Genomic DNA, 24,961 nt, shown 5'->3' with positions numbered 1-24,961 from the left:
ACACATTACATTTTAGTCAGATGACATCATCAGGTTCAGGCGCATACTCGTCTTAGCATGACTGATGTCCTCGCTATTTACAAAAAAAGTCCTGAAACACTTCAAAGGCATCCTCGAAAACACGCTTGTCCTCGTCGACATAACTGATTACAGGCAGCCTTGATTGTGTGTGAGGGGCATTTAGTCAGGTAAGCATCAGTGAGTAACTATATTAAGCCAATACATCTTGCATTGTAAAAACTACACTCAGTAATGTCGTGTTCCTAAGTCCTTTAACATGCTTTATTAGGCAGCCTCGAGGTGACCATTATCTATCAGCCTGCTCTGCATAGCTCTTAACTAGGACAATGTGGATCTCTTGTAATGCTCCGTATGAAAAAAATCCCTCCCTTAATCTATTTTTCTCCAGATAGACAAACCTTGATGCTGATTAATGGTAGTTAAACTCACAAGCACTCCGTCAATGAGATTGCAAAGAGATGGTAATGTATTAGAGTCATTAAATACGCATCATTCTTTTGGCATGAAATATGTTGACCCCAACCTGATTATATACATAATTAAAACTGCTCAACAGTTCCTGAGCACAGAGCTGCAGAGCAGAGAGAGAGCGAGCAGGTCGACAGGCAGGAGTCATAATGATACACAGCAGCCACGTCACTTATTTGGGTCATTTGTCATTTACGCCCTGCATTATTTCAGCGCATATAAATTGCACATTTTATCAGTCACCAGTTGTGTCTTGGAGTTTTAAAGAGGATTCAAAGTACAACGAATTTAGAAAGCTATTAAATTGTTATTTTGTGTTTTGTAAATTGCTATCTGGAATAACATTAGGGGACATTTTAAATGTGGCATTGTTCTGAAGGTAAAATATTCAAAGTCAATTTAAAGCAACCCTGTTCCTAGAGATTAGCATTGTATGTTACTAAACTGCTTTTTTAATTATATTGTTGTGACAACGAAATCACTGCCTGGATTATGTTCACAGACAACATGTTTATCAGGTAAGAAAATACAGGATCTTGACACCACAACTTTAGGCAGCAAAAGCACTTTAGTTTAAGTAAGGTAAGAAGTGTGATGTCAGTTAATATATCATTTTAAAAAATGTAATAACATAGACTCTTGTCTTAGTTGTTAAATGTTAATGTGTAATATAAAAATGAATGCTGTCTGGGGGGGAAACAGCTGAAATATGTTGTCCCTGCACATTTGCTGATAACAGACACGTGTTGTTAGCTAACATTTTGCTCATATGTTCAGTATCAACATTTTTGAGACTTTTGAGATACATGAATTTGCAGCATATTCTTATTATGTTATACAAAACTTAAATTGCTTGGCATTACATTTCGCCCATGGATGGATTATTGAAGAGGCCTGTGCCCGGTAAGCCTGGAGCAAAATGTCACTCAAATTAACAAATGCTGACCAGGGTGAGACTCAAAATTCCTATAAAGAGGCATGAAAAAAACACAAAGAGTTGCAAAGAAACTGCAAAAAGACACAACATAACTACAAAAACGGGCAAAATGAAGAGACACAAAACGACTATATAAGTAAAAAATATACCTTAGGAGGATGCAAAATTATAGCAATAAGATGCAAAAATACCTCAAAAAGACAGAATTACCCCAGGGTGATGCAAAGTTATCTTAGAGAACAAAAACTACAAAAAGACATAAAACAACCACAGAGTCACAAAATACACACAAGGAGACAATAAATGACCAAAAAAGACAAAATAACCTCAATAAGATACAAACCTACCTCAATGAGACACAAGAACTACCTCAAAGATACCCAAAATTACCTCAGTGAGACACAAGAGCTACCTCAAGGATACCCAAAGTTACCTCAATAAGACACAAAATTATCTCAAAGAGACAAAATTAACTCAGTAAGACGCAAAATTACCTCAAGGAGACATAAATAACTTCAAAAAGACACAAAACAACCTCTAAGAGATGTGAAATAACCACGAGGAGACAGAAAATTACCAAAAAAGACAAAATACCCTCAATAAGATACAAACACACCTCAAAGAGACACAAAACTCCCTCAAGGACACAAAATTATCTCAAAAAGACACAAAATTACAACCAAAAGACACAAAACTAACAAAAAGTATGAAAATGACCTTAGAGAGACACACAACTACCTCCATAAGACACAAAATTACTACAAAAAGACACAAAACTAACATAAATCTACAAAAAAATAACCCAGAAAGACACCAAACTACCTCAAAGAGACACAGAACAACCTCTAAGAGACAAGGAATAACCACAAGTAGACAGAAAATTACCAAAAAAGACAAAATATCCTCAATAAGATATAAACACACATCAAAGAGACACAAAACTCCCTCAAGGAGACAAAAAAATACCTCAAAGAGACACAAAACTACCTCAATAAGACACAAAATTACTACAAAAAGCCACAGACCTAACAAAAACCTACAAAAAATACCCCAGAAAGACACCAAGCTACCTCAAAGAGACACAAAACTACCTCGATAAGACACCAAACAACTACAAAGAGACACAAAACCACAAAAAAATGCATAACGACTACAATTAGATGCAAAACCAGCACAACGTCTTCGTGTCTTGCTCCTGTGTTGTAGAGGTGGTGGGGCCCTTCGCATATTGTGCCCAGGGGCCCCTTTTTTCACAATCCACCCATGTGTTTTTTAAAAATGTATTTTCTGTTTCAGATTAGTTGTCTTGAAACATAATTTCTATGAGACAGGGCTGAGTTACATACATTAAAACAGCCTCACATACTCCAGCAGCCCTGCACCCACCACGGTATGATATAACTGAAGGTTTGAAATGAATTATAAACTCTGGTGTGTCAGAATAGTAAGGGCCAATGCAGTGAGGCCTATACCACCCTGGCCTCTCACTGCAACACTGGGTCTTCTTGCTGTCATGACCAGAGAGCTGAGCAGCGACCCACAATGAGGCGAGATTGCTTGGACAGAAATCAATACCACCACGGAATGGGAATCAGAAGGCATTGATAGCAGTGCTGGGTCCTTATCGGTGTACAGGCTGCCCTAGCAGGGCACAGCCGAGTGGAAAGCTATCCAGAAATCAGGACTGAGGCAAGAATACCCCCGACTGAAAACACCCCCGAGTGATGCTCACAACGCTATCACCCTATCAAACACCATGTCGCTCGCATGCTGTAATCCATCTTCTCCAAAACAATTCATTTGTCCTCTCTTTTCCTTCCTCGTGACAGAAAGGAACTAAGGCTCCACAGGCTGCGGGGAAGATCCACACAGACTTTGAGAAGGGCTTCATTATGGCGGAAGTAATGAAATTCCAGGATTTTAAAGAGGAAGGCAGTGAGAGCGCTGTCAAGGTGAGCAGTCAGGGTGCCAGAGGAGATGAGGGGAAGTCTCCTGTGATCAGTGGAGCTGACAGTCACCACACAGCTACCTACTGCAAACTGCTCTTCACCTTTACTCAGGGGAAGAAATTACTGCACACACTCCAGCACCACTCCTGACAAGCCAACTGATTCTGGCTCTAAACACTGCCATTCTGCTCCAGCTGTGCATATCTTTATCACAATGTGTCTTAACTGGCTGATGGCAGCTCTCGCTCGCGGCTCAGCACAGTCGCTCGGAGGTAGCACTCCGTCACCTCACCAGGCATTTATCAGATCTATAGAGTGCGCTGTTAGCTTAGAGCTCTCTGTTGCCAAATCCCCAAGCCACTGTAGGCATGTGACAGTGATATAAAGCGGCAAGTTAAATAAAGTGTGAAATTCCTCAAATAAGGACTGTTTCATGGCTGGGTAGTGCAGAAATGTGACTTGCATGTCTTATTTTTATGATGGCCAGTGTTTGTTTTTGACCTTTTAACTGGGGTGGGGGTTGTTCGTGTGTGTGTCGGATGTAATAACTGATTTCATGGTGAATTTGTGAAGACAATAAGCAGGCACCAACTACAGCAGGTACTTACAAAATTTTGTAAAATGCTTTTGTTCCCTGTTGCCAGTGTATGGGAAGCTATTTTGAAAGCATAGGTGGAAGACAGCAAAGCTACCCCGGGGTTAGGTGTGGGAGATTGGTTAACTAAAGCTGCTTAAAAAAAACAAATTAGTGTCAGGTAATAACATGAGGAGGTTCTTGTTATAACAAGATGTTTTTCATGTTTTAACCGGATACTTTCATTTTATAATAATACTTTTGTTGTTATAACAATATGCTATTTATCTTGTTATAAAGTGAAATAATCTATGTATGACTTGGGGACAACTTTTTGCAATGAACTCAATTAAGTGTAATTTTTTTGCTGGCATGTGACTTTTTTGTATTATATTTTGTCATACATTTCACATTTAACATTAAATAATTTGTTGTTATGACAGTGTGCAATTATTATAACAATAAATTATTTCACATAATAATGTGAAACATTTCCTAACAATATTGTAATAAGAAATTATTTCACCTTACAACAAGATAAACAGTATATTGTTATTACAATAAAAGTTCTTGTTATAACATAAGAATTTTATTTTATTTTATTTTTTGGTATGGCAGCAATACACTTCCATAATATGTGATATGAAATTATAATAAATATAAAAATATAATACAAAAAAAATGCCACTTAAATTCATTTATTGCAAAAAAGTACCCACTTGTTCACAAGTTATATATAAATCATCTAAATAAATAAATAATTAAATATTTATTTACTTATTTATTTTATTCTTTATTTATTTGTATGCAACGTCCATCAGTCAGACTCCTGCATTCAGACACGATAGTCCAGGTGGGGGTGTTGCACCATGCAGGATTACTCAGTCAGCCGGGTAACTTCTAAAACAGCATGCAAAAACCTTTCTGATATTTGTTAATAAATAGCAATAATTAATACCACAGATTGTGGTCAAATTGTGGTCAAAGGGCTTCGATTATAGTAGAGAAGCAGCAAAAAAATCGTCCCTTTTTATGGCCTAAAATTGTTTGTGGTTTCAGAGGTTACCTGTACAAAAAAAATGAGGAAAAAGTAATGTAAGTACTTGAATTACTGTGCAAATGAATTTAGTTGAACTACCAGCAAACTACCACAAAATGTAGTTAAATTACAAGTTTAATTACATGTAGTTCACTCCTCCCAAACACTGCCTACTGCAGATGTTTTTTTTTTAAGTTTGGAATTAATTTAGTTTCATATTGGCAAACTGTAATTTAGTAATTGAAGGTATAGAGTTAATAATCTGTTAATCAACGCTGTAGGATGCCTTTCATATCAAAGATGCTCTTTTTTATTGTTTAATTTCTGCACATTTTAAAAAAAATTGAATTCCAAGTTAATTAAATCAGAAGTGACTTAAACCTTGCTATGTGTGACATTTGTGAGCAGCAGCTGTAAGCCATGCTGTTACAATCTCACTATCACCACCATCAACTCCATGTGCCCACTTACACACTCAGCTAATGTAATTATGGTGACACACAGGGACCTGCGGGGACCAGTGTGGAAATGAAGCACTATGAAAACATTTAAATCTCTTTACTATTCAAGCCCCCTTTTTTTAATAAGTATTTAGAATTTAATGCAGCGGCAGTGTATTGTCCACACCCATCATAAGCTGCAAACAGAGGGTGAAACGCGTGGGTCTCTGGGGAGCCCCGCCATTATTATCCGGGGTTGAGATCTGAGTGTCAGGTCCTTACTGCATGCTCTCTTACTAATCCCTTTTTGGGCCTCATAAGAACATGGAGCGTTTCTGACTGTGGCATTAAAGTCTGCACTATTTAATGCCAGTTGTGGGAATAGGCTGTCTGAATAGGGCCAGTGTACGGGGATATCACATTATTAGTAATCATATCTGCTTAAGCCAAGCTTGCTGCTCCAGATGGCTGCTTTCAAGTGCAAATGAACCAGTTAGACGTGTCTGGTTTAATACATACTCAGGAATCACAAATAGCCATTGATTTTTTTTTCCTGTCTCCCTCTCCATCCAGTGTTTCTGGTGGTATTGAGCTTGGATTAAATGGTCTCCTGAGCCTTTAAAGGGACATTGATTCTTCTAATTAATTGTTCGCTGTGCAGAACCAGAATGCATAAACCTGTCCGTATTAGCACTTCAAGTCAATTATTTTTGAGTTTGCCGGGAAGGAGAACAAACACTTACTGTATACAAAAGAAATGTTAGAACTTATTTTGTTTCCTTGAGAAGTTTGATAGGGCTGTAATCAAAGACTTATTAACATTTTGCGCTTGTGCACATGAAACTGAAATGGGCAGAAGAGAGGATTATTCACTCAGTGGGAATTCAGGCACCCCTTGAACAAAACATGGATGCAAGTGTGTGTATGTGTGTGAGCTTGTGTGTGTGTGTGTGTGTGTGTGTGTGTGTGTGTGAGCAAGAGAGGGAAAGAGAGAGAACATGACATTTGCAATTGGAGTTAAGTTATTGTAGGCGATAAAATAGATTGGATACTAATCCCGAACTATTATTTTCTATTATTATTAACAGTGTACCATAGCTGTAGATTTCGCTCTCAACATTTAGAACATGTGCACCCCCCACCCCCTAATTAAAACATGAAAGTAGCAGCAGACTTTTATTTTGACAAAATTAAAGACATTCACACCATAAATTGATTCATAAAGGCACAAATTGATGCATGAAATTAAGGAGAATGCAGGAATTTAAGTGTTTGATGCTCAAAATTTTCTGGTGAAGGACAGCCCAACCCTCTTGTTTCAAATGTGTCCACCCCAATGTTGAAACGAAACCTAAGCCCTTGCAAAGTAAAGCATTAATATGTGCTCTATATAGGCCATTTGACTAAGTATCATACAATTTACTTTTAAATGTTAATTCATATTTTCTCCATCATCCTACAGGCTGCAGGAAAATACAGACAGCAAGGAAGAAACTATGTCGTTGAAGATGGAGACATCATCTTTTTCAAGTTTAATGCACCAAACGCACCAAAGAAAAAGTGACACAAGAACAATCTGTTTGTTTACATAACTGACTGTGCTTGTTAGTGCCCCCCCCCCCCCCCTTTTTTTTTTTTTTTTTTTTTTTTTTTGTTGGCCTGATACCCACTGCCACACTCTCACTTTCTGTAGGATCAAATCCTCCCTCTGATCCAAAGCACAGGTTCAGTAAACTCTGACAGCTTTGCTATTTAAGATCAGGATCGGCCCCCACTCCAAATTGTAGCAGCATTTGAAGGAGCATATTACTCTCCAGATACCTCATTAATCTCCATCACGGGTGCCAGCACTGACACAGCTGACAGCGGGGACAATGCCACCTGCTCTTCTCCCCCTTCTGCAGATAATGCATGTTTTACAGTAGCCCAGATGTCTACACTCAATAAAACATTTGACAAAACCAGTCTGTGTGTGTTTTGGGATGTCTGTATTGAGTGGGAAGCTGCATGGGGATGGTGATAGCGGTCCTGCCGACCACTGATTAGAGAATTAAAAGACACAGCTGACATTGACTGTAGCAGAGAGGGGACAATTATAATTAAATCTGTTAAGTGATGCTGATTTTAGAAGGGCACATGCAGGATGCAGGTGTTTCGGCCAAAAGAGCTGGTCAGTTTAAATGATTATTTGTAAAGTGATTGAGTTAACCTTTCATTTATAATTTCATTTGTGACTGATGAATAAGTGTTGTCTCTTTCAACGTCCCTACAGTGGCCTGCTACAATCCTCAAATATTGACAAAAATAGCGTCTTTGTTATGTTTACAGTTTCTCTCTCCTGTCTGAACAATAAAGGCAAATACACACCTACCAATAAATAAAAGAAATATTCATTCAAACCATATTTTCACAAAAAAAGTCCATTTTTTTATGATATTCTGTGTAGTATGAAAATAGAGGTTGACACAATCCACAGCCAGAAAATGATTCCTGTTGTCTGAAGTAGTGTTTTTCTCGCCCCTATACTTTGTGTGTAAGTGTTTGTGAAGCGTTTATGCTGATGGAATTGTATGGCTGCAGCCGCAGCGCTCCAGAGTAAGATTGTATTCTCCGTGGGAGTCCGAACAAAGAGCTGTAGATCAGCAGTGCTTTGGTGAATATCTTGTAACCATTAAGACTGCAGAGAACAAAATGGCCTTTTGATGGGAACAAAAAGATTGAATAAAAATGGTCATTTTACAGAGATAGTATTGCATATCCAAGTTTTGGAAAGGAGCCGAGCCTGTGCTAGCACTACAAAGCACAGTGTTTGTCATGGAAATAAGGTGGATTATAGTCTTTAAGGTTTGAGATCAGTGGCAAAATATAGGATAGTGTTTATTGTGGTTAGATGGAACGAAAGACGGATGACAACATGTGTATAAAATGACATTAAGCTCAGTGGCTTTAGCATTAACCACTGATTTTAATCACTTAGAGATATTTCATGCAGCAGACCAACAAAGTTGCTGCTACCAACACTTACAGCTCTCATATACTGTCTTCTGTACAACAACAGGCTGGTTTTGGCTCACTGTTTTCTAAGTGAAACCATACAGATCCTCTGGAGAGCACAATAGGGGCTTGAGACAAAACTGTTTTTGCATTCCTCTCGGGGTGGTGGTGGTGTTGGCCAACCTAAACCTCACATAGAAGATTATTCATCTGCTGTAGTTTTGAGACTTGGGATTGACGAGTTGTTCCCAGTGGTCTGGGTCGTGGAGTATTTTGTTTTTCATAAAGCGACAATAAATCTCAGAGCGAGTAATAAAGCTATTTAGAATCATGCAGATGTTGTATAGGAACAAAACACCAGTGTAAAGTTGTTCTGTAAGAAGGTCCCCAACGGGATGATTCTGGGTTGGATACTAAGAATTTAGCTGTCCCAGGAGAGACAATAATTATAAACTCATTGGGTGTCTTTTATGTCCCATGAAGCACATCTTAAAGCATTAATGCAAACATAAGCACCAGGTAATCTGTATGCAAGTATTCATGAGGTGACGTAGACAGACTGTTAAAGCAGTCTACTTGGTACAGCCTCAAAAAAAACCAAGTCCAGAAATGTGACAAATTCTCTGTTGGTACAAATGTTCTGTCAGCACCATCAATCAGGCGGTGCCACTCTGCCCCGAGGCAAACCACAGTGGCATCAAACCAAGAAGGACACAGAGTGGAAAGCTCGCTTTCAAACACACACACACACACCCAAGAAGACAGACCGCGGCCTGCTGTTGTAAATCACATGCACACTAAAGACCTTTGAAGAATTTTATAAAAGGAATGTGTGAGTTATAACAAATAAACATATAAATAACTGTGCCATTTTTCAGGGCAGTTACAATGCACAAGGGACTGTGTTGGGAAACTCAATGGTTATTGTAAAGGCATTGTATCATATCATTACAGAGAGGAAATTATCTCTATTTTGGACGACAATAAAAGTGTTGCCATGTTGTAATTATTGCTATTGTGCGACTCCTCTGTCTGACACATGGACTACATACTGTACACAGGCATGAAATCACTATGAAATCAGGATTTGAATAAAGTAGCACTTCATGTTTAGTTATGAGAGTTGATGCAACAATTTCCTGTCTTCTGTGTTTTGTGATACATCCTGGAGCTTTGACTTATTGCTCTCTGCCAGAGTGAGTAAACATAGTCAGTATGATGTTGAGGGAAAAGATCAGCACAAACAGCTCAGTGGAGTCTCAGGAAGAAGTGTTTAAATCATATACTTAGACTGACAAATATAGTTTTGGGTTGCATCTACATTATTGAAAATTACTTTTAATGTTTATCTGTGCTATTATAGCAATTTGCAGCAAGTTAAGTCTTTAATTTTGCACACAAAATCGGGGCGGAATATTAGAAACACATTTGAATATAATGCAGTCTGGTACAATAACATCCCCAATTAAGACCTTAATGCTAAGACACAGAGCTAATTTTTTTTTTGCTTTGCTTTTTTAATATCCAAATGTTATTACAGACAGACTTACATAAACATAAACCAACACAACTTAGGTACCACACTCCCCACCCCCATTTGTTCCCTCTCCAAAATCAGTGTACAACACATGACATATATAAAAGTGTAGATCACTGGTACCTCTTACAAAGAAAGAATAAAAAAATCATAGTCAAAGTTTTCCTCCTCTGGGATTTACCACTACTTTATTTTCTTATAAATATCCTGCTCTTAGTTCTTCTCCTGTAGAAGATCGCCTTTATCTCTGTATTTTATAAAGTAATTAAATTGTTGAACATTATAGGTATGACTTTCTGCAGTGGTATAAGATCGTTGCGACGGGCCCCAGTGCACACAATTTTAATACTTTATATATAAATAATTTGTTTACATATGCTACTGACTATTTTACAAAAAAGAACGCATGATGAAGATGAGTTTACCTTTTTCAAGGGCATACAGACTTCTTTGAACACAGGCAAATTTCAAAGTTGGCAATCACCCATAATGGCCCATGCACTCAACGCATTGTTGGAGGGCCCATTCTTTCTATGGGCCCCCCCATCTCACAGGCCCCAGTGCAACTGCACTGTCTGGACTGTCTATTTTTACGCCCCTGACTTTCTGGCAAAACGGTTGCATTAGATTGCATTGGATTGTACATGTGTACCTAATAAAGTGGCAACTGAGTGTAAATCAGCCTCTCAGCAGACACACAAAATCCTCATCTGTACATAAAGCAATGTGTATCATGCTTCTTTGTGCTGCCATAAAACTTGCATCACCGGTAATACACACTATTAACCAGACCTCAACCCCTGTTTATACATTTATCAGCCTTCTACATTTCCATAGTGTAGGTTTGTGGCCTAATTGTTGTTTATGCAAATATATGTACATCAAAACAATAAAAAATAAGTGTCAGAAAACATTTCATGCAACCCTATAACGGTTAAATTCTCAGCTCCTCAGACAAAGAACAGTCGGATTGTTTCAGTCTCAGGTGCTTCAGAGTTACAGTCTATAACACACATTTGATATTCTGTCCACACTCCTCCGTGCTGCACCAGTTTCAATTCTCTCTCACGGGTCCCATTTACAGTGTCCCACGAGGTGCCTCCAGCAGGGCAGTTTCTCTCCGTGGGGTCACTCTCTCATGGACTGGCCTTCATGAAAACAACTGTCAATATGTTAATACGAAATACCCAGAGCCATTGTGGACTCTGTTACTCCTCTTATCCTTCACTTTGCTGCATGGTGCCACAACAACAACAACGTCTGCTCCCGGAAGAGGAGGCGTCAGGAAAATAAAGTTTTGATTACTGTTTCTGATCAATTTATGCTGAGAAGATTTGTTAAAAATAATATATTATTGCATTTTCCCACAACGGTACTTAAGGAAAGCTGGGTCTGTGCAGTGAGGTCATTGATGCTGCTATTTAGAGTTATATCTATCACACTGATTCCTTATAGATGTGCAGAAACTCCCACTGGGTAATTGCTCCAGACTTCACAGATTCCTCTCATGAGGTGAACACGAGGTCTGTCAATACAGCCTCATTTCCTTTGTTTGCAGCTGGAGCTGAAGACAACACTCACAGATCTGAAGACAAACACCATGGCAGTTACATGTCTCGCGTAGGCCACTGCGTCCACCGGGGTGTTGCATCTGAGCTGCTTTTAGGATATTTGACTTTTCCCTTTAACTTGGAGGTCTTTGTAGAAATTGTTGATACGTTTCCAAGGACTCCTGGAGTAAGACAGACACAGCTGCAAGGTTTTTCTAAAGCTGTTTCCATTGGCCTGTGTTTACCTGACACTTGGATTGACAGCAGAGTGATTGGAAATATCCACCATTCACTGCCGTGAGCTCCTGAGTGCACGGAAAGTGCTTTTGTAGTCTGGCTGTAATGGGCCAAGTTTGAATTGAAGGTTGAGAGAAATAGCCTCACTGCGGTCGCGCACTGTGAGGAACTGACACACCACAAATAATACTCAGAAGTGGGGTCCTGATAGCATCGCAGGCGCAGAGCAGGTACAATAGCATGCAGGCTCTCATTTCAATGCACTTTCACAATGTTGTACTGAGCACAATCAGATGGAGGGGAAGAAACCTGGTCAAATACAAACTCGGATTGTGTCTCGATTGTGTTCCTTTCTGTCCTATAATAAACATGCATCTTAAAACTCAATTGCTGATCACCTTCTTATTCACAGGTAAGAAAGTGGCACTATTAGTTTTCAGAGAGAGAGCAAAGCTGCCATGATAAATGACATCATTCTGATTCATTGTAGAGTCTGAATTTTGTGTAGCAGTGCCTTAAATAGAGTAAATCTGTTGTGTTTACTTAAAAATATGGATACACTGATCTAATCTGCCATCTATGACTTGATGTAACATAATTACATACTGTTTCTTTGTCAGTGTCATTGTAAATTTCAGTGTTTTCTCCATGAGTTACATTCATTCAGACACAGCAGGCCACAACCCAGTTTTTAAAGCCACAGCGATCCAATGCTTTATGATACACTACATATTTTCAAATCATTATAATAAGCACTATGTAGTGAGGTATACAGATTTTTAAGTTGTGGAAAAAGAGAGCACTAGTCTTGGATCCCTGACCATCGGAATCAACATGGGGAGTCATGTCTTTTTATTTATACATCCCAGTATCACAAATCACAATTTGCCTCAGGGGGCTTTACAATCTGTACAGCATACGACACCCACTTCCCGAAAAAACCCTTTAATGTGGAGAAAAATGGAAGAAACCTCAGGAAGAGCAACTGAAGAAGGATCTGTCTCCCAGGATGGATGTGTAAAAGGTGCTGTGTGTATGTAATAGACCAATATAATAAGATTACAACATAGACAATCCATATGACAAAATGAGGTGGAGGATGATGTCAGGTGTCGCCAAGCAGCTGAAACAATTTATCAGCTATCTTGTGTTGCGTTTTAATGCTCAGTCACAGCACCTGACACACACATAAAAAAGGAAATACTTCAATCCATCATTAGGGGACCTGGGACCTGGGACCGTTTGAAGCAATATTGCAATACTTTCAAACATGTCTTTAAAAGATGTATATGAGTTGCAATATGTTGCATAAATGACTGCGATGCATAAAGAAATGGGCTCAGGTTTTCTTTTAATTGATGATGCCAGAGGTGGGTTGACCTCCTGGCAAAAGGACATTTGCTTGACCAGTAATTACGCCTTAGAATGAGTTAAATACAGAAGATGAATCCCATGTATTGTTCCAAGCAGTGTAATTGCACAACTGTCTATATTCTCAGCTTATAGCCTATTACAGTACATATGTATAATAACAAGTCTGTATAATATCAGCATATTATTGTTCAAAAAGCAAAGTGCATACCTTTACCTTTACTGTATATATTCTGTTTATGTTTATTATCTTTTTTTGCCACTGTATCTGTGTATATTTGATAGGTTACTATAGTATAGGTTATATTTTTTGCACTATACGATATATCTTTCTACTCTTGGAAGGAACACCTGTAATGCCAACAATTTCCCCCCAGGGATCAATAAAGTATCTCTCATTCTGATTCTGATTCTGATATCTTATATCTATGTAGCCTCTGATTGCTATTTTGCATTATGTTACGAGGGTTAAACATACGGCCTGTGGGCAAGAACTGGCCCACTACAGGGTCCAATCTGGCCCAGTGAATGACTATGTACATTGAAGCACCTGTGAATCCTAAGAGTCGCCAGGTTTCAGTAGCAAGTTAAAGAGCAAGTAGCTAGTGAATGTAAAATGCTGCTTCAAAGGCTTTTGCCCCCTGACCACAATATGGCTCTGTGACAAAATAATGAATAGACTCATTGTGATCATATTTAAAGATACTGAACACTGTGCAAAAAATGAGGAGTCAGCAGATGTGTCCGACCTCTATCTCAAAACAAGGCAACAAGGTTGCGAAGGCACTGCCAAAACGTTTCATTTTTAGACTAAGCGGTGGGTAAGGCAGTGGACAGCTTCACCTCCTTCTTCAATAGCTTTCTCTTTAGTTTAGTGTGGTGATGCATGCATTACTACACAGGACTGGAAGTGTATGCATGTGACTACATGACGTGCTGAATGTGGAAAAACAGACATATTGTTTAAATTAAAGAAATCTCAGCCTGGTCATCTGTTTTGTAAAAGCATGACTGCTTTCAGGCTGTAGGTCTTTACACTAAAAGAAAGGTAAACATTGGGAGTTGTTATTAATAGGTTATTCTACAATGGTTTAACTGGTCCAGCACAGTTGAGATCAAGTTCCTGTTGCTCATGAACTAAAATGAGTTTGACACCCCTGGCCTACATTACACAAGCAGCTATCTATCTGAAGAGATTTAATTCACTGATAACAGCAATGTAACTGACAGTAAACAATGTTACTACAGTCCTCACTGCCATTAACACTAGTACTGTAAAACTGAACATGCATTAAAAAAAAAACAGGAAAAGACTCCAACAAAGGATGATTGACGTGTCGCCTGACAAATGATAACGCCGCGTGCAAAACGAACAACCAATCACCTTTATGAAGGACGGCGGGATTTCCTGTCTGTGACGCAAATACTCCCAGTCAACACTGGAGGCCCCACCCTTTGTGTTACCTACCGCCCGTCAATCAAAATAGAAAAAAATTCTGACAGTTATCACCTATTTCTACGCGTATACAATCAATTTAATTTGCTGATCATGTCCGGTGGCTTGTGACTATCGCGACTCTCCGTTTCACGACAAGTCACGTAATGACTGGTATGTAATATCTACCTTATTCTTCACCCACGTAAGCTAACAGCCATCCTCTGGCTAAATTAGCTCGCTAGCAGGCTAGCAGGGATGCTTGTTGGTGATATTGCTAATCAGCGCCGGCTAAGCTAGCATCAGGAGCTAACGCTGCGCTCGTTAGCTTAGCTAGCTGTGTTAGCTTGTTTAGGACACATTACTACTGAGCTCTCCTCTAATTAACCATTGTTACGTCGCCGTTTTCTTCGTGGTGTTTGGTGTAGTTGGTAGCCGTGGTTGTGGTTTTATTGCTAACCAGTATTCTGCCGTTAGAAATATAAGCTAGTCCTCTAGTTGTGTGGGCACCAGGCTTGTTTAGCTAACGTTAGCATCGGCTGTTTCACACTCTTAGCTATTTGCTTTTTGCTACACAGCACCAGAACAGCCGTTGAAACCAGAAGATATGGCTGCCTTGGAAGTGGACAGCAGTCAGAGCGACTTTCTGCAGCAGGAGCAAGACAGGAGCAATCAGGTAAGGTTTCCCTCTCGGGATTATGATTCTCATTATATGTCGATGCTGCGTTCCCAGAAACTGAGTGGTGCTCACCGAAGTTCTCACATCTCAAACTTGGAGGGGGGTAATGTACCCTCATTGAACCTCTCAGGCAACACTTCCTCTGAGGCAGCTTACAGATCCCGCCTCTTTAGCCAGGAGTGAAGTGACAGGCTTGGAAACTCCAGTGGAACCTACACATTACCTGGGTGCTATCATAGGTGCTGCCTGGGGGGCTCAACACAGGACATGACAGTCCTTTAACCTTCTCACGTCAGACTTTGCTCTTTGGCAATACGTCATACTCTCTAAGGCCCAGACTAATGGCCACCCACTCTCTCCCTTTTAAATTTGCCCGTTGTGGGAAGGACACTCAGCCGTCACCCCTCGACCTGCTAGCAACCACCTGCACTAAGGTTGGGTCACCGTTGGCAGAGGTGGACAGAGGTGCTGCTGCTGCTGGTGTGGTAAGTCAGCACCTCTGCTAGATCCGACAGAGCTGCAGCAGATGTGAAGCCTTCAGTCACAGCTGAGCAAAATTGGTGGTGGGAGTGTAGCTAAGCTTGCACTTGCTTTCATAGAATTATAGCTGCTGCTTTTTGGCATAGAAACAGGAGGGTATCTCATTGCTATAGCTGTTGCAGTTCAGATACTGAAACTGTCTCAGGAAGGGCATCCAAATCCCTCTGACTAATGTGACTACATTCACTGGAGCTCAACCCTGTCGCCCCTATATGTAACGTATGTAATGCAAATACAGTCATCACCAGAAGTACAGTGGAAATAGACCTTATAGATTTCATGTAGTTTATGCAGCTGGCAGCTGATTCTTATGCTTGAAGCCTAATCTGCAGTATGCTCTGATAAAACAGCAGCATCAACCACAAGTGCATCAGGGAAAATTAAGCTCTTAAGTGACTTGCTGTAGCTCAAGATATAGTGTGACTGTTTATATAGTTACATTTGGTTTTACATTTGCGCTTACTGATGAGATTGTTTATCAGTAACTGCGCTGCTATATGTTTTAGTTGGTGCACAAAGAGCCAGCTGAATCATGATTTTTAAAGGTCTTGTTATCCCATGATGTTCCTCAGACCATTATTGGGATGCTTATTTTAACATGTACTTTATGATATACAACAGTTTTACCAATAAACTGTAGTTGCTAAATTTGTAATCCATGAAACAGTATTTCACTGGTAATAAGTTTTAGTCATCATGAAAAAATGTGAATGAAATGACGCATATAGTTGTTCTTGTTGCGTAATTGTATTTTACTCTGGAAGAGTAAGATTGCAGTGTGAGCTTGGATGACATTCAGGCTCTGGTGGAAGAAAGAAAGTGCGCTTTCATATATTCTTCTGGCATTTTTTAAGAGAAATTGTGCTGTATTGTAGTTCAATTTATTTAATCTACCAATCCAATGCAGTGTTTTCACTTTAAATCAGCTGCGCAAGCACTTAAGTTTAGATTACAATAACATTTAAATACAGCTGTGATAGCAACCCAAAGCAGAACACTGTGAGGTTTCTGTCTGGCTGTGTTGGCACAGCAAAGTTTGATACAGTCGACATGGACTCTGGCGTATTTGCTCAGGTTAATTTTGTCTGACAAGAATGCTGTGGACAACTGCATCAAGACAGCCTGAACATGGAGCACTATAAATAAATCTTAAAGCACAGTTAGGTATAGCAGGAATTAAATGAATTCCTTTATGGGTCAGTGTAGCACTGATGATGCAGGATGGCAGGTTACTGACATTGTCATAGACAGCTTCAGATTTGTCGTGATTCATAATATTTCAGCTAAGGTGGGAACAGATCCATTGATTATGTGTTACTAAGAACAGGAATGTACACATGAAACAAAACTTACATTTCTTGCCCACTCAACTTTGATCAACTCAAAGAATTTTGCTCATTTTGCCCTCTGCCCACTCATGTTCCTGTCGCTGATTGTGTGAACTGCTATGACAGTTTTTTTTTTCTTGGAAATATTGGGCTGTGTACAAAGTCTAGAACATCATTTTCCTGTACATTTGAAAGAGCAAGTTATAAGTAGACTTTTGTGCTTTGCAAGCTTAAGATAATTAAGTACAGGTGCCTATAATTTTTCTAAAGTCAGACATTTCTTTTCTCAGACTTCAGATCCATCCGTGCAGCTTACTGGGACTGATAAATGGGAGGTGTTAACCCCCACAACAGCAGCAAAGGATGAATCTGGAATGATACAGATCCAAAGTCAAGGAATATTAACATCCAACGGGCAGTATGTTCTTCCTATCCAGAACTTACAGAGTCAGCCAATCTTTGTGACGTCGGGAACGGACGCCTCCTCTGCCAATTCAGTGCCTAACATTCAGTACCAAGTAATTCCTCAGATTCAGACAGCAGATGGACAGCTGAGCTTCTCCACTTCCGGCGTGGAAGGAGCGACTCTGACTCAGGATGCCACAGGGCAGATTCAAATCTTGCCTGACGGTAGCCAGAGTCTCAGTGTAACATCAGCTGCAAACATCCTTAATAACAACCAGAACCTCATATCACAGACTGGTAATGTCCAGCAGCTCCAGGGGGTTTCTCTTGGCAGCTCCACCTTCAACAACCAGGGTCAGGTTGTTACTAATGTGCCTGTGGGTTTGCCTGGGAACATTACTTTTGTTCCTATTAACAGTGTGGACTTGGACTCCCTTGGCCTCTCTGGTGCTCAGACTATAGCAACAGGGGTCACTGCTGATGGCCAGCTAATTATGACGAGTCAGCCCGTAGATGGCTCAGAGAGTCTGGCGAAGACAGATAATCACCTCTCACAGACACTACCCATAAATGACTCAAATGCAAATCATGAGATATATGTGCCAACGTCTTCCTCTCAGCTACACATTCCAGTGAGCGAATCAGGTCTGCTGACACAAGACACTTCATTGTCATCAGTGGCTACAGAGCAAGCCGACTCAAGTTCTGGTCTCCAGGAGGGCTTCATCCAGCAGAATCAGGAGCAGAGCGTCCAGGTGTCCTCAGCTCAGCCCATCATACAGCTGCAGCAGGTACCCATTCAGACCACAAACGGTCAGGTGGTGCAGTCCGTGGCGACAGGTGGGCAGAACCTGCAGAACGTGCAGCTGATCAATCCGGGAACCTTCATCATCCAAGCCCAGACGGTCACGCCGTCGGGTCAGATACAGTGGCAGACCTTTCAGGTACAGGGGGTGCAGAACCTGCAGAACCTCCAACTGCCCACAACACCACCCCAGCAGATAACCCTGGCTCCAGTCCAGACCCTGTCACTGGGTTCCAGTCCGGTCAGCATCAGCACAGGACAGATCCCCAACCTGCAGACAGTGACGGTGAACACAATGGCCCAACATGAAGGAGACACAGACAACCCTGGAGGTACTGTTCCCTCGTTTTATTAATAATGTACGCATATACTTCATCTTTATTTTGTTGTTTTTATTTTTAAATCCTCTTTGACATTTTTAAAAGGGTCCATCTTCAGCAAATTACTTTAAAATGCCATTTTGTACTTAATAACTGCATTGTTACACTAATAGAGTAAAGGTGATACACGTTTGTTTGTGGTGCTCAGAGCAGACAATCCAAAGTGCTGTCTGTGTAAAGTCATCTGTACTGATGTAGTAAGGCGGGGCAGTGTATCGATATTATATTGATATCATGATATGAGACTAGATTTTGGATATCGTAAGTGTTGGCTTTTCCTGGCATTACAGTAAACTGATGTAATTTTCTTAACTTACCAGACTGTTCAAACTGTTTTGTCATTTGCCTTTGTCATTATATTCATATTACTGATAATTATTTATCAAAAATCTCATTGTGAAAACACCGATAGTCAACCCCACAATATTGTTTGGTCGAAAATGTTGTGGTCATTGATTTTCTCCATATCGCCTGGCCTTATGTTGTACTAACTCATGATATTTTTTATTGTTAACTAATCTTTTTTTTTTTTTTTTTTTTTTTTTTACCCACTAAATTAGTCAATAGGCTATTTTTCACTGAAGGCATTTTGCAGTGTCATGACAAGGAAAGCAGAGGTGTAATTCACAAAATAAATGATGGTTGCATTCCATTTTGCTGCTTTAGTTTTACAGTCCTGGTAATGTGCATGCTGGGTAGCTGTCACACTGTCATGGCTTATTGGGACACTTAAAGCTATACTGTGCAGGGGACACCCCAAAAAAAAAAAAAAACATTCCTCTCAATTATCACATATGACCCTCTAGAAGTGTGTGGTGGTGTATTTATTTGCAGAGACTCTGCCCTTTGCCTGGATTTGCTTATTTGATTTTCTGTGTGCGGGATTTTCCTGGGCACTGCGCGCGAAAACAAAGCAGGCAGGTGTTAGACCAAAAGCTGCGGGCATTCAAGAGGAAAATCATCAGCATAGCGCTAAAAAAATGCAAATATCGTGAGATGAGACACCAAGTACAAAAAACAGTAGCTAGCAACTTCTGCGTAGTATACCTTTTAAGAGAAAAGTAACACCAGTGCTTTTCCCTCTATGACAAGTCAAAATGTCTGCTGTGAAATGGTCTCTATTTTAGTCTATGAATTATACTATTACATGAAACTGAGAAAATCCAAAGAAACCTCACATTTTAAAAGCTTTGTGTAGGAAAGGTTTGGCATTTTTTGGTTAATAATGTATCTATACAGTTGGAGTTTTCATTTACATTCAGTGTCTCACCAAGATACATTGTGTGTGTTCTTAAAGCCCCTTTGTGTTGAATTTCTATGTAATTATAGCGATCAAAACATTGTGATGAAGTCTCTGACTGTTGCAAAGTCCCTCCATCCATTTTCTGACACTCATTTGAGCTAAAAAGTCCACAGGGTATGTTTAATTAATTATCAAAATTGTCATTGATACATTTTCTGTCAATCAACTAATTATTTTATCACTGTGCTTAAAATGGAGTTTTACTTGTGAAATTCGCTGCCACGTTGTCAGTCACACACGCTAATAAAGCAGCTCTCACTGTGCAGGCTTTTTGATAAGTTTACACAGCTTGATGTTAATGTACACATTAATTCCAGACATTCGGATAAAAGAAGAGCCAGACTCCGGGGACTGGCAGCTGAGCACCGACTCCACCCTGAACACAAGCGATCTGTCCCACCTCCGTGTCAGGCTGGTGGATGAGGAGGATCAGCTGGGTCAAGAGGGCAAGAGGCTGCGCAGAGTGGCGTGTACTTGCCCCAACTGTAAAGAGTCAGGTGGGAGGTGAGTAAGCCTGACTTCATACTCTGCACAGCTCTGCATAGGAAATGAACGAGTCAGGACTCTGACTGCTCATACCTGTGTTTCTCAGAGGATCCAGCACGGGGAAGAAGAAGCAGCACATCTGCCACATTGCCGGCTGTGGGAAAGTATATGGAAAGACATCGCACCTGCGAGCACACCTGCGCTGGCATTCAGGGGAGCGACCTTTTGTTTGCAGCTGGATGTTCTGTGGGAAGAGGTTCACACGCAGCGACGAGCTGCAGAGACACAGGAGAACACACACAGGTGCCCTTTTTTTTGCTCCCTCGGTGTTTGCACATCAGGAAAACATCAGTAAAATGTGTTAATTTGTGCCCTGTAAAGTGTGAGTCATGTAAAAAATAACAGCGTTTGTCCCCCTTTGGATTTACATGTAAAATGTCAGGTTAGGATTGAAGGCCATTGTGAAAAACATACCCAGATTTCACAGACTTGGTGGTAATTTTCCAGTTCAGAATGGGGTTTAAACGGTTTGTTCTGCAGTCTAATTTGCAGGATCCGTTGACATCGGATTATGTAACAAAAATGTTACAAGAGATCCCAGTAGAGAGCTGTAGATTTTGGTTTTATTTTCATCCTATGATTCTCCTTTCAATCTGAACACTTGTATCAGCTCACCTAATCTCTTTCATGTCATAGATTATGTCCCTGCAGTTGCCATCTGTTGTCATGGGGTGAAACACAGGAAGTAGTATCCTGTGAGCAATCCAGTCAAATATACAAGCACAGCATAATGACACACAGCATGTGATGACATTAACTGCCAGGATAGACTTTTGAAGGAGATAAATGAGTAGTAAAGTCAGTAGTAAATGAGACAGATATTTGTGAAAGAAACATGTTGCTCCTCCTCCTCCTCGCAGCGCTTCTAATGGCATTAGAATCCACCGCATGTAAATGAAAACAACCAGTCAGAGCCGGGGAGCCTCCCACGCAGCTGTCAATTATGTCAGTTACTGTTGGGGAACTATGGTCAGACTGTCAAACTAGGCAGCGCTGATCAAATGTGAATCAAGATTCTGCTACTGCATTGCCTATTTCTTGCCTCAAATGTTTTCAGAAACATATTTAGTGTACAGTTTAGCTGTAAAATGAGAACGTTAGTGACCCAGCTGCCATGTTGGAAACAGTTGAGTCTCATTTTACAGTTACATTTAACAGTACACTAAAATATGTTTCTGAAAACATTTGAGATGAGAAATAGACAATGCAGTAACAGAATCCTGATTCATATTTGATCAGCGCTGTCTAGTTTTATAGTTTGACCACAGTTCACGATCAGTGATTTGACACGATTGATGGCTGCGTTAGAGACTCCTCAGTTCTCATTGGTTGTTTTCGTTTAGCTGCAGTAGATTCTAGTAAATGCCATTAGAAGCAGTATGAGGAGGAGAAAGGACATGATTTGTTTCACAGATCCTTCGTCTCATGCAGCACTGTGTGGATGTAGTAAACGTTACCGGAAATACGACACAAAAAATATTTTTTAAAACTGTAGCTTTAAGAGTCAGTGTTCACACAGTTAACTTTGCAATTAGATATTCAATAATTATAGATTTATAATTGTGATAATTGTCGTCAGTCATTTAGTATAAATTTGTCTTTAATTTATATGTCAGTTTAATCAGTGACAGGTTGGAGTGGAGCAACTTGAAACACAATAAATATGTATTTAAAAAGAATTTAGACGCTGGTGACATGTCTGCCGTTCATTTTATTCATGAAACAAGCAAATTGAACTTGGTTTGCCACTTTCTAAAAACTTACAACTTATCCCCTCACCTATGATATATACCCTCCAGATAGATGCCACGTTTGACCAAATGTATTCAGCATCCAACTCTTTATCTTTCAAACTATATTTTCTGTCTGGCAGGAGAGAAGAAGTTTGTCTGCCCCGAATGTTCCAAGCGCTTCATGCGGAGCGACCACCTGGCGAAGCACATTAAAACTCATCAGAACAAAAAAGGCGTGAACTCTGGCAGCGCTGTGGTGGCCTCGATGGAATCCGCGGGGTCCTCAGACAGTATCATCACCACGGCAGGCGGGACCACCCTCATCCTCACCAACATCCAGCAGGGTTCCAGCAACGCCCAGGACATCCTGGCCAACGCAGAGATCCCTCTCCAGCTCGTCACCACGGTCGCGGCCAGCGAAGTCATGGAGTGATTTACACTCCACTTATGAACTTCTGCAACCTCTCTCATACTGTATACTCCTACCTGCATTTTTATCCGAGTTTTGAAGAAAAACTAAAATTATAAATATATATATATATATTTTAACACAGAAATAGTCAGTCCATGTCCATGCTCGGTTTTTACTGAGGGGAAGCTAGTAGTGGAGACTAAAAGAAGATAAAGTGGAAAAAGACGTTGCAGTAAACACACAAGGAAATGCCTTATTTTGTACAATACTGTGTTGTTGGAAATGTAGAATGCCATTTTGTTTTTAATCTTCTTCTTTTTTTTTTTTTTTGGTTAATGTGTTTTTCACAAACAATATTGGTAAGTTGAGCAATTTTCTCCTCGCCTTTTTTTTTGTTTTGTTTTGTTTTTTTGGATGGTATATTCTTCTGATGTCCTTGGTAAACAAAGTTTGTTCCATCCTTTGAGCAAAGACTAAATCAAACAGAGCTAATTTTATCCAGCTGAAGTAATGTTACTGCTTACGTCCATGCAAATTTACTCATATTATGTTTCTTTTATTTTTTAATAACATGCGTCTGTTTGCCCTCCTTCCTTCAGTTTTTGCTCACCCCTGCTACATTCTGCAGGCGAAAATCAAAACAATCAGAATTTTGTAATGTAATTCCTCTTGAACGTATACTGTTGATATGATACACATTATTTGCTTATTAAATATTTTGACTGAACAGCTATTTATATTTGGGCTTTACATAGACAATGCATTTGTGATATTAAAAGTCCAAAATATTTCAAATGGCTCCATTGTATGTACTTTAAATGTGTTTTTGTAAAAAGAAAAAAAACCTTTTTGGAGGACTTCAAAAACCATGCATTGTAATATGAAGAAGAAAAAGCCATTTCTTTTTGGAGGTAATTGCCAAATTTGACTTCAAACTCAGGGTGACTTGTGACTGTGTGATATAATTAGAGTAAATCACCCCTGTAGCTTCCCAGGCCATGGTGGGGATGTTGTGAAGAAATGTTATTTGATGATGGACCAAAAGCTGAGGTGAATTAAGCTGTCACCATGTTACCAATGCTTTTTGAATTCTACCGTTCTTTCGGGAAGGACGACCCCCCCGTTCATGTTATAGAAACAGCTTTGCAGAATTCTCGCCAGTATCTTGCTCCATCATGCAGTTGGAAACATTACTGAAAGCGGTACTCTTTTTAACAGCACTATCCTCATCACTTTCATGTTGTTGTTAATCCTTTTGTATAAAAAAATGTTTTGTATACTTCCCAAGAAGCTGTTCTTTATATTCATTGTCAGTAAATGTACAATGTTTCTGTCTTTGTGTTGATACTTTTTCTTTTGCTGTACGTTGCATTTCCCCGTTCCATGTTGAATTTTTTATTTTGTCTCTGAACCCACTTCCTCCCCTAACTGTTGTTAAATTGTTAAATTGAATACACACCGATCAGTGATTTATGGTGGCATATTTGATTGGATTTGTTTTTGTGACACATAATGAAAATTATGTGATGTGATCATTTTTGCCCACATGGACGCGTTGTCGTCTTCAGGAGATTATACTTTACCCCCGTTCGAACAGCATCTTTATATTATGTACTAAACACTGAAGGTTTGTCATCACTCATAAATCTTCTGTATAAATATGTCAATATAACATCAATATAAACTTTTCTGTTACACTTGAATTTCATTTTTGCTTTATTTTTTTCTGTTTTCATGTACAAAGGTTGTACAGTAATATCTCATACTAGAGCAACTAAATTAAGACAAGTTTTTTTCTGTACACTTGAAACCTTTTGTTTTGTGTTTTTCTGAAGACTTGTCACCCAGCCAGGAGGTTCATCCTCCCCCCACGGCTCACCCTCTGGGTTAGTAGTCCAGTAGATGTCACTACAGCCAAGGGAGCAGGACGAGAGGTATGTTTGACCCCCTGACCTTCCCCATGTAGCGCTGCTAAGATAAAGACAGAAGTCACCGAGGCCAACAGGAGGTGTGAACCTTCAATTAACCACAAGCTAATGTCACACAGAAATGTCAGGATCATATTCTGCTGCTGGGGAACAAAGTACTGTCTCATGACTTTGAGCGCAGACGCCTGAGAGGTAACTGCTTCGGGTTTTATGACCTAGATTCATGTGTATTTGAGTGAATTATCAGGAATTCCATTTAAATAACCTGCTCTGTTTTGTTTCCAACTTTAAAGTGTGCACACAGTTTCCCGTAACTATTATTTGCCAGAGCTGTTCCTTAATATTTTGAT

At 39.8% G+C, this 24,961-nt stretch overlaps 2 protein-coding genes across 4 annotated transcripts in view; both read left to right on the top strand.

Moving 5' to 3' along the window:
- LOC125899180 (obg-like ATPase 1) overlaps window positions 1–7,794 on the top strand; it is a 54,983-nt gene extending 47,189 nt beyond the window's left edge. The window contains exons 10-11 of the mRNA XM_049593254.1: window positions 3,256–3,378; window positions 6,891–7,794. Coding sequence (XP_049449211.1) covers window positions 3,256–3,378; window positions 6,891–6,992 — 225 coding nt within the window. The 3' untranslated portion in view covers window positions 6,993–7,794. The remainder of the gene's footprint in view (window positions 1–3,255; window positions 3,379–6,890) is intronic.
- Window positions 7,795–14,557: 6,763 nt separating this feature from the next.
- Window positions 14,558–23,050, top strand: sp3a (sp3a transcription factor). 3 transcript variants are annotated; one of them, XM_049593250.1, is made up of 7 exons: window positions 14,558–14,726; window positions 15,131–15,228; window positions 15,627–15,716; window positions 17,390–18,641; window positions 20,310–20,496; window positions 20,585–20,781; window positions 22,412–23,050. In XM_049593250.1, exons 1-7 carry the CDS (start codon window positions 14,720–14,722, stop codon window positions 22,702–22,704), a joined length of 2,124 nt encoding a protein of 707 aa, XP_049449207.1. In that variant the 5' UTR covers window positions 14,558–14,719; the 3' UTR covers window positions 22,705–23,050. The 3 variants fall into 3 exon arrangements, with proteins under 3 accessions (XP_049449207.1, XP_049449206.1, XP_049449208.1); XM_049593249.1 differs by having other exon boundaries at window positions 15,618–15,716; XM_049593251.1 differs by lacking the exon at window positions 15,627–15,716.
- The last annotated feature ends 1,911 nt before the right edge of the window (window positions 23,051–24,961 follow it).

The sequence above is a fragment of the Epinephelus fuscoguttatus genome, linkage group LG13, assembly GCF_011397635.1.
Source record: "Epinephelus fuscoguttatus linkage group LG13, E.fuscoguttatus.final_Chr_v1".
NCBI lineage: Eukaryota > Metazoa > Chordata > Actinopteri > Perciformes > Serranidae > Epinephelus > Epinephelus fuscoguttatus.
The sequence above is the reverse complement of the archived record's forward strand: the minus strand, read 5'-3'. Positions and strand labels throughout refer to the sequence as shown.

Bases quoted from the DNA above. Each gene is read 5' to 3' on its own strand.
- sp3a (XM_049593249.1), top strand. The intron at 15,717-17,389 runs GTAAGTCAGCAC...TTCTTTTCTCAG, and splicing joins GTGCTGCTGCTGCTGGTGTG to ACTTCAGATCCATCCGTGCA. The intron at 20,497-20,584 runs GTGAGTAAGCCT...TGTGTTTCTCAG, and splicing joins TGTAAAGAGTCAGGTGGGAG to AGGATCCAGCACGGGGAAGA.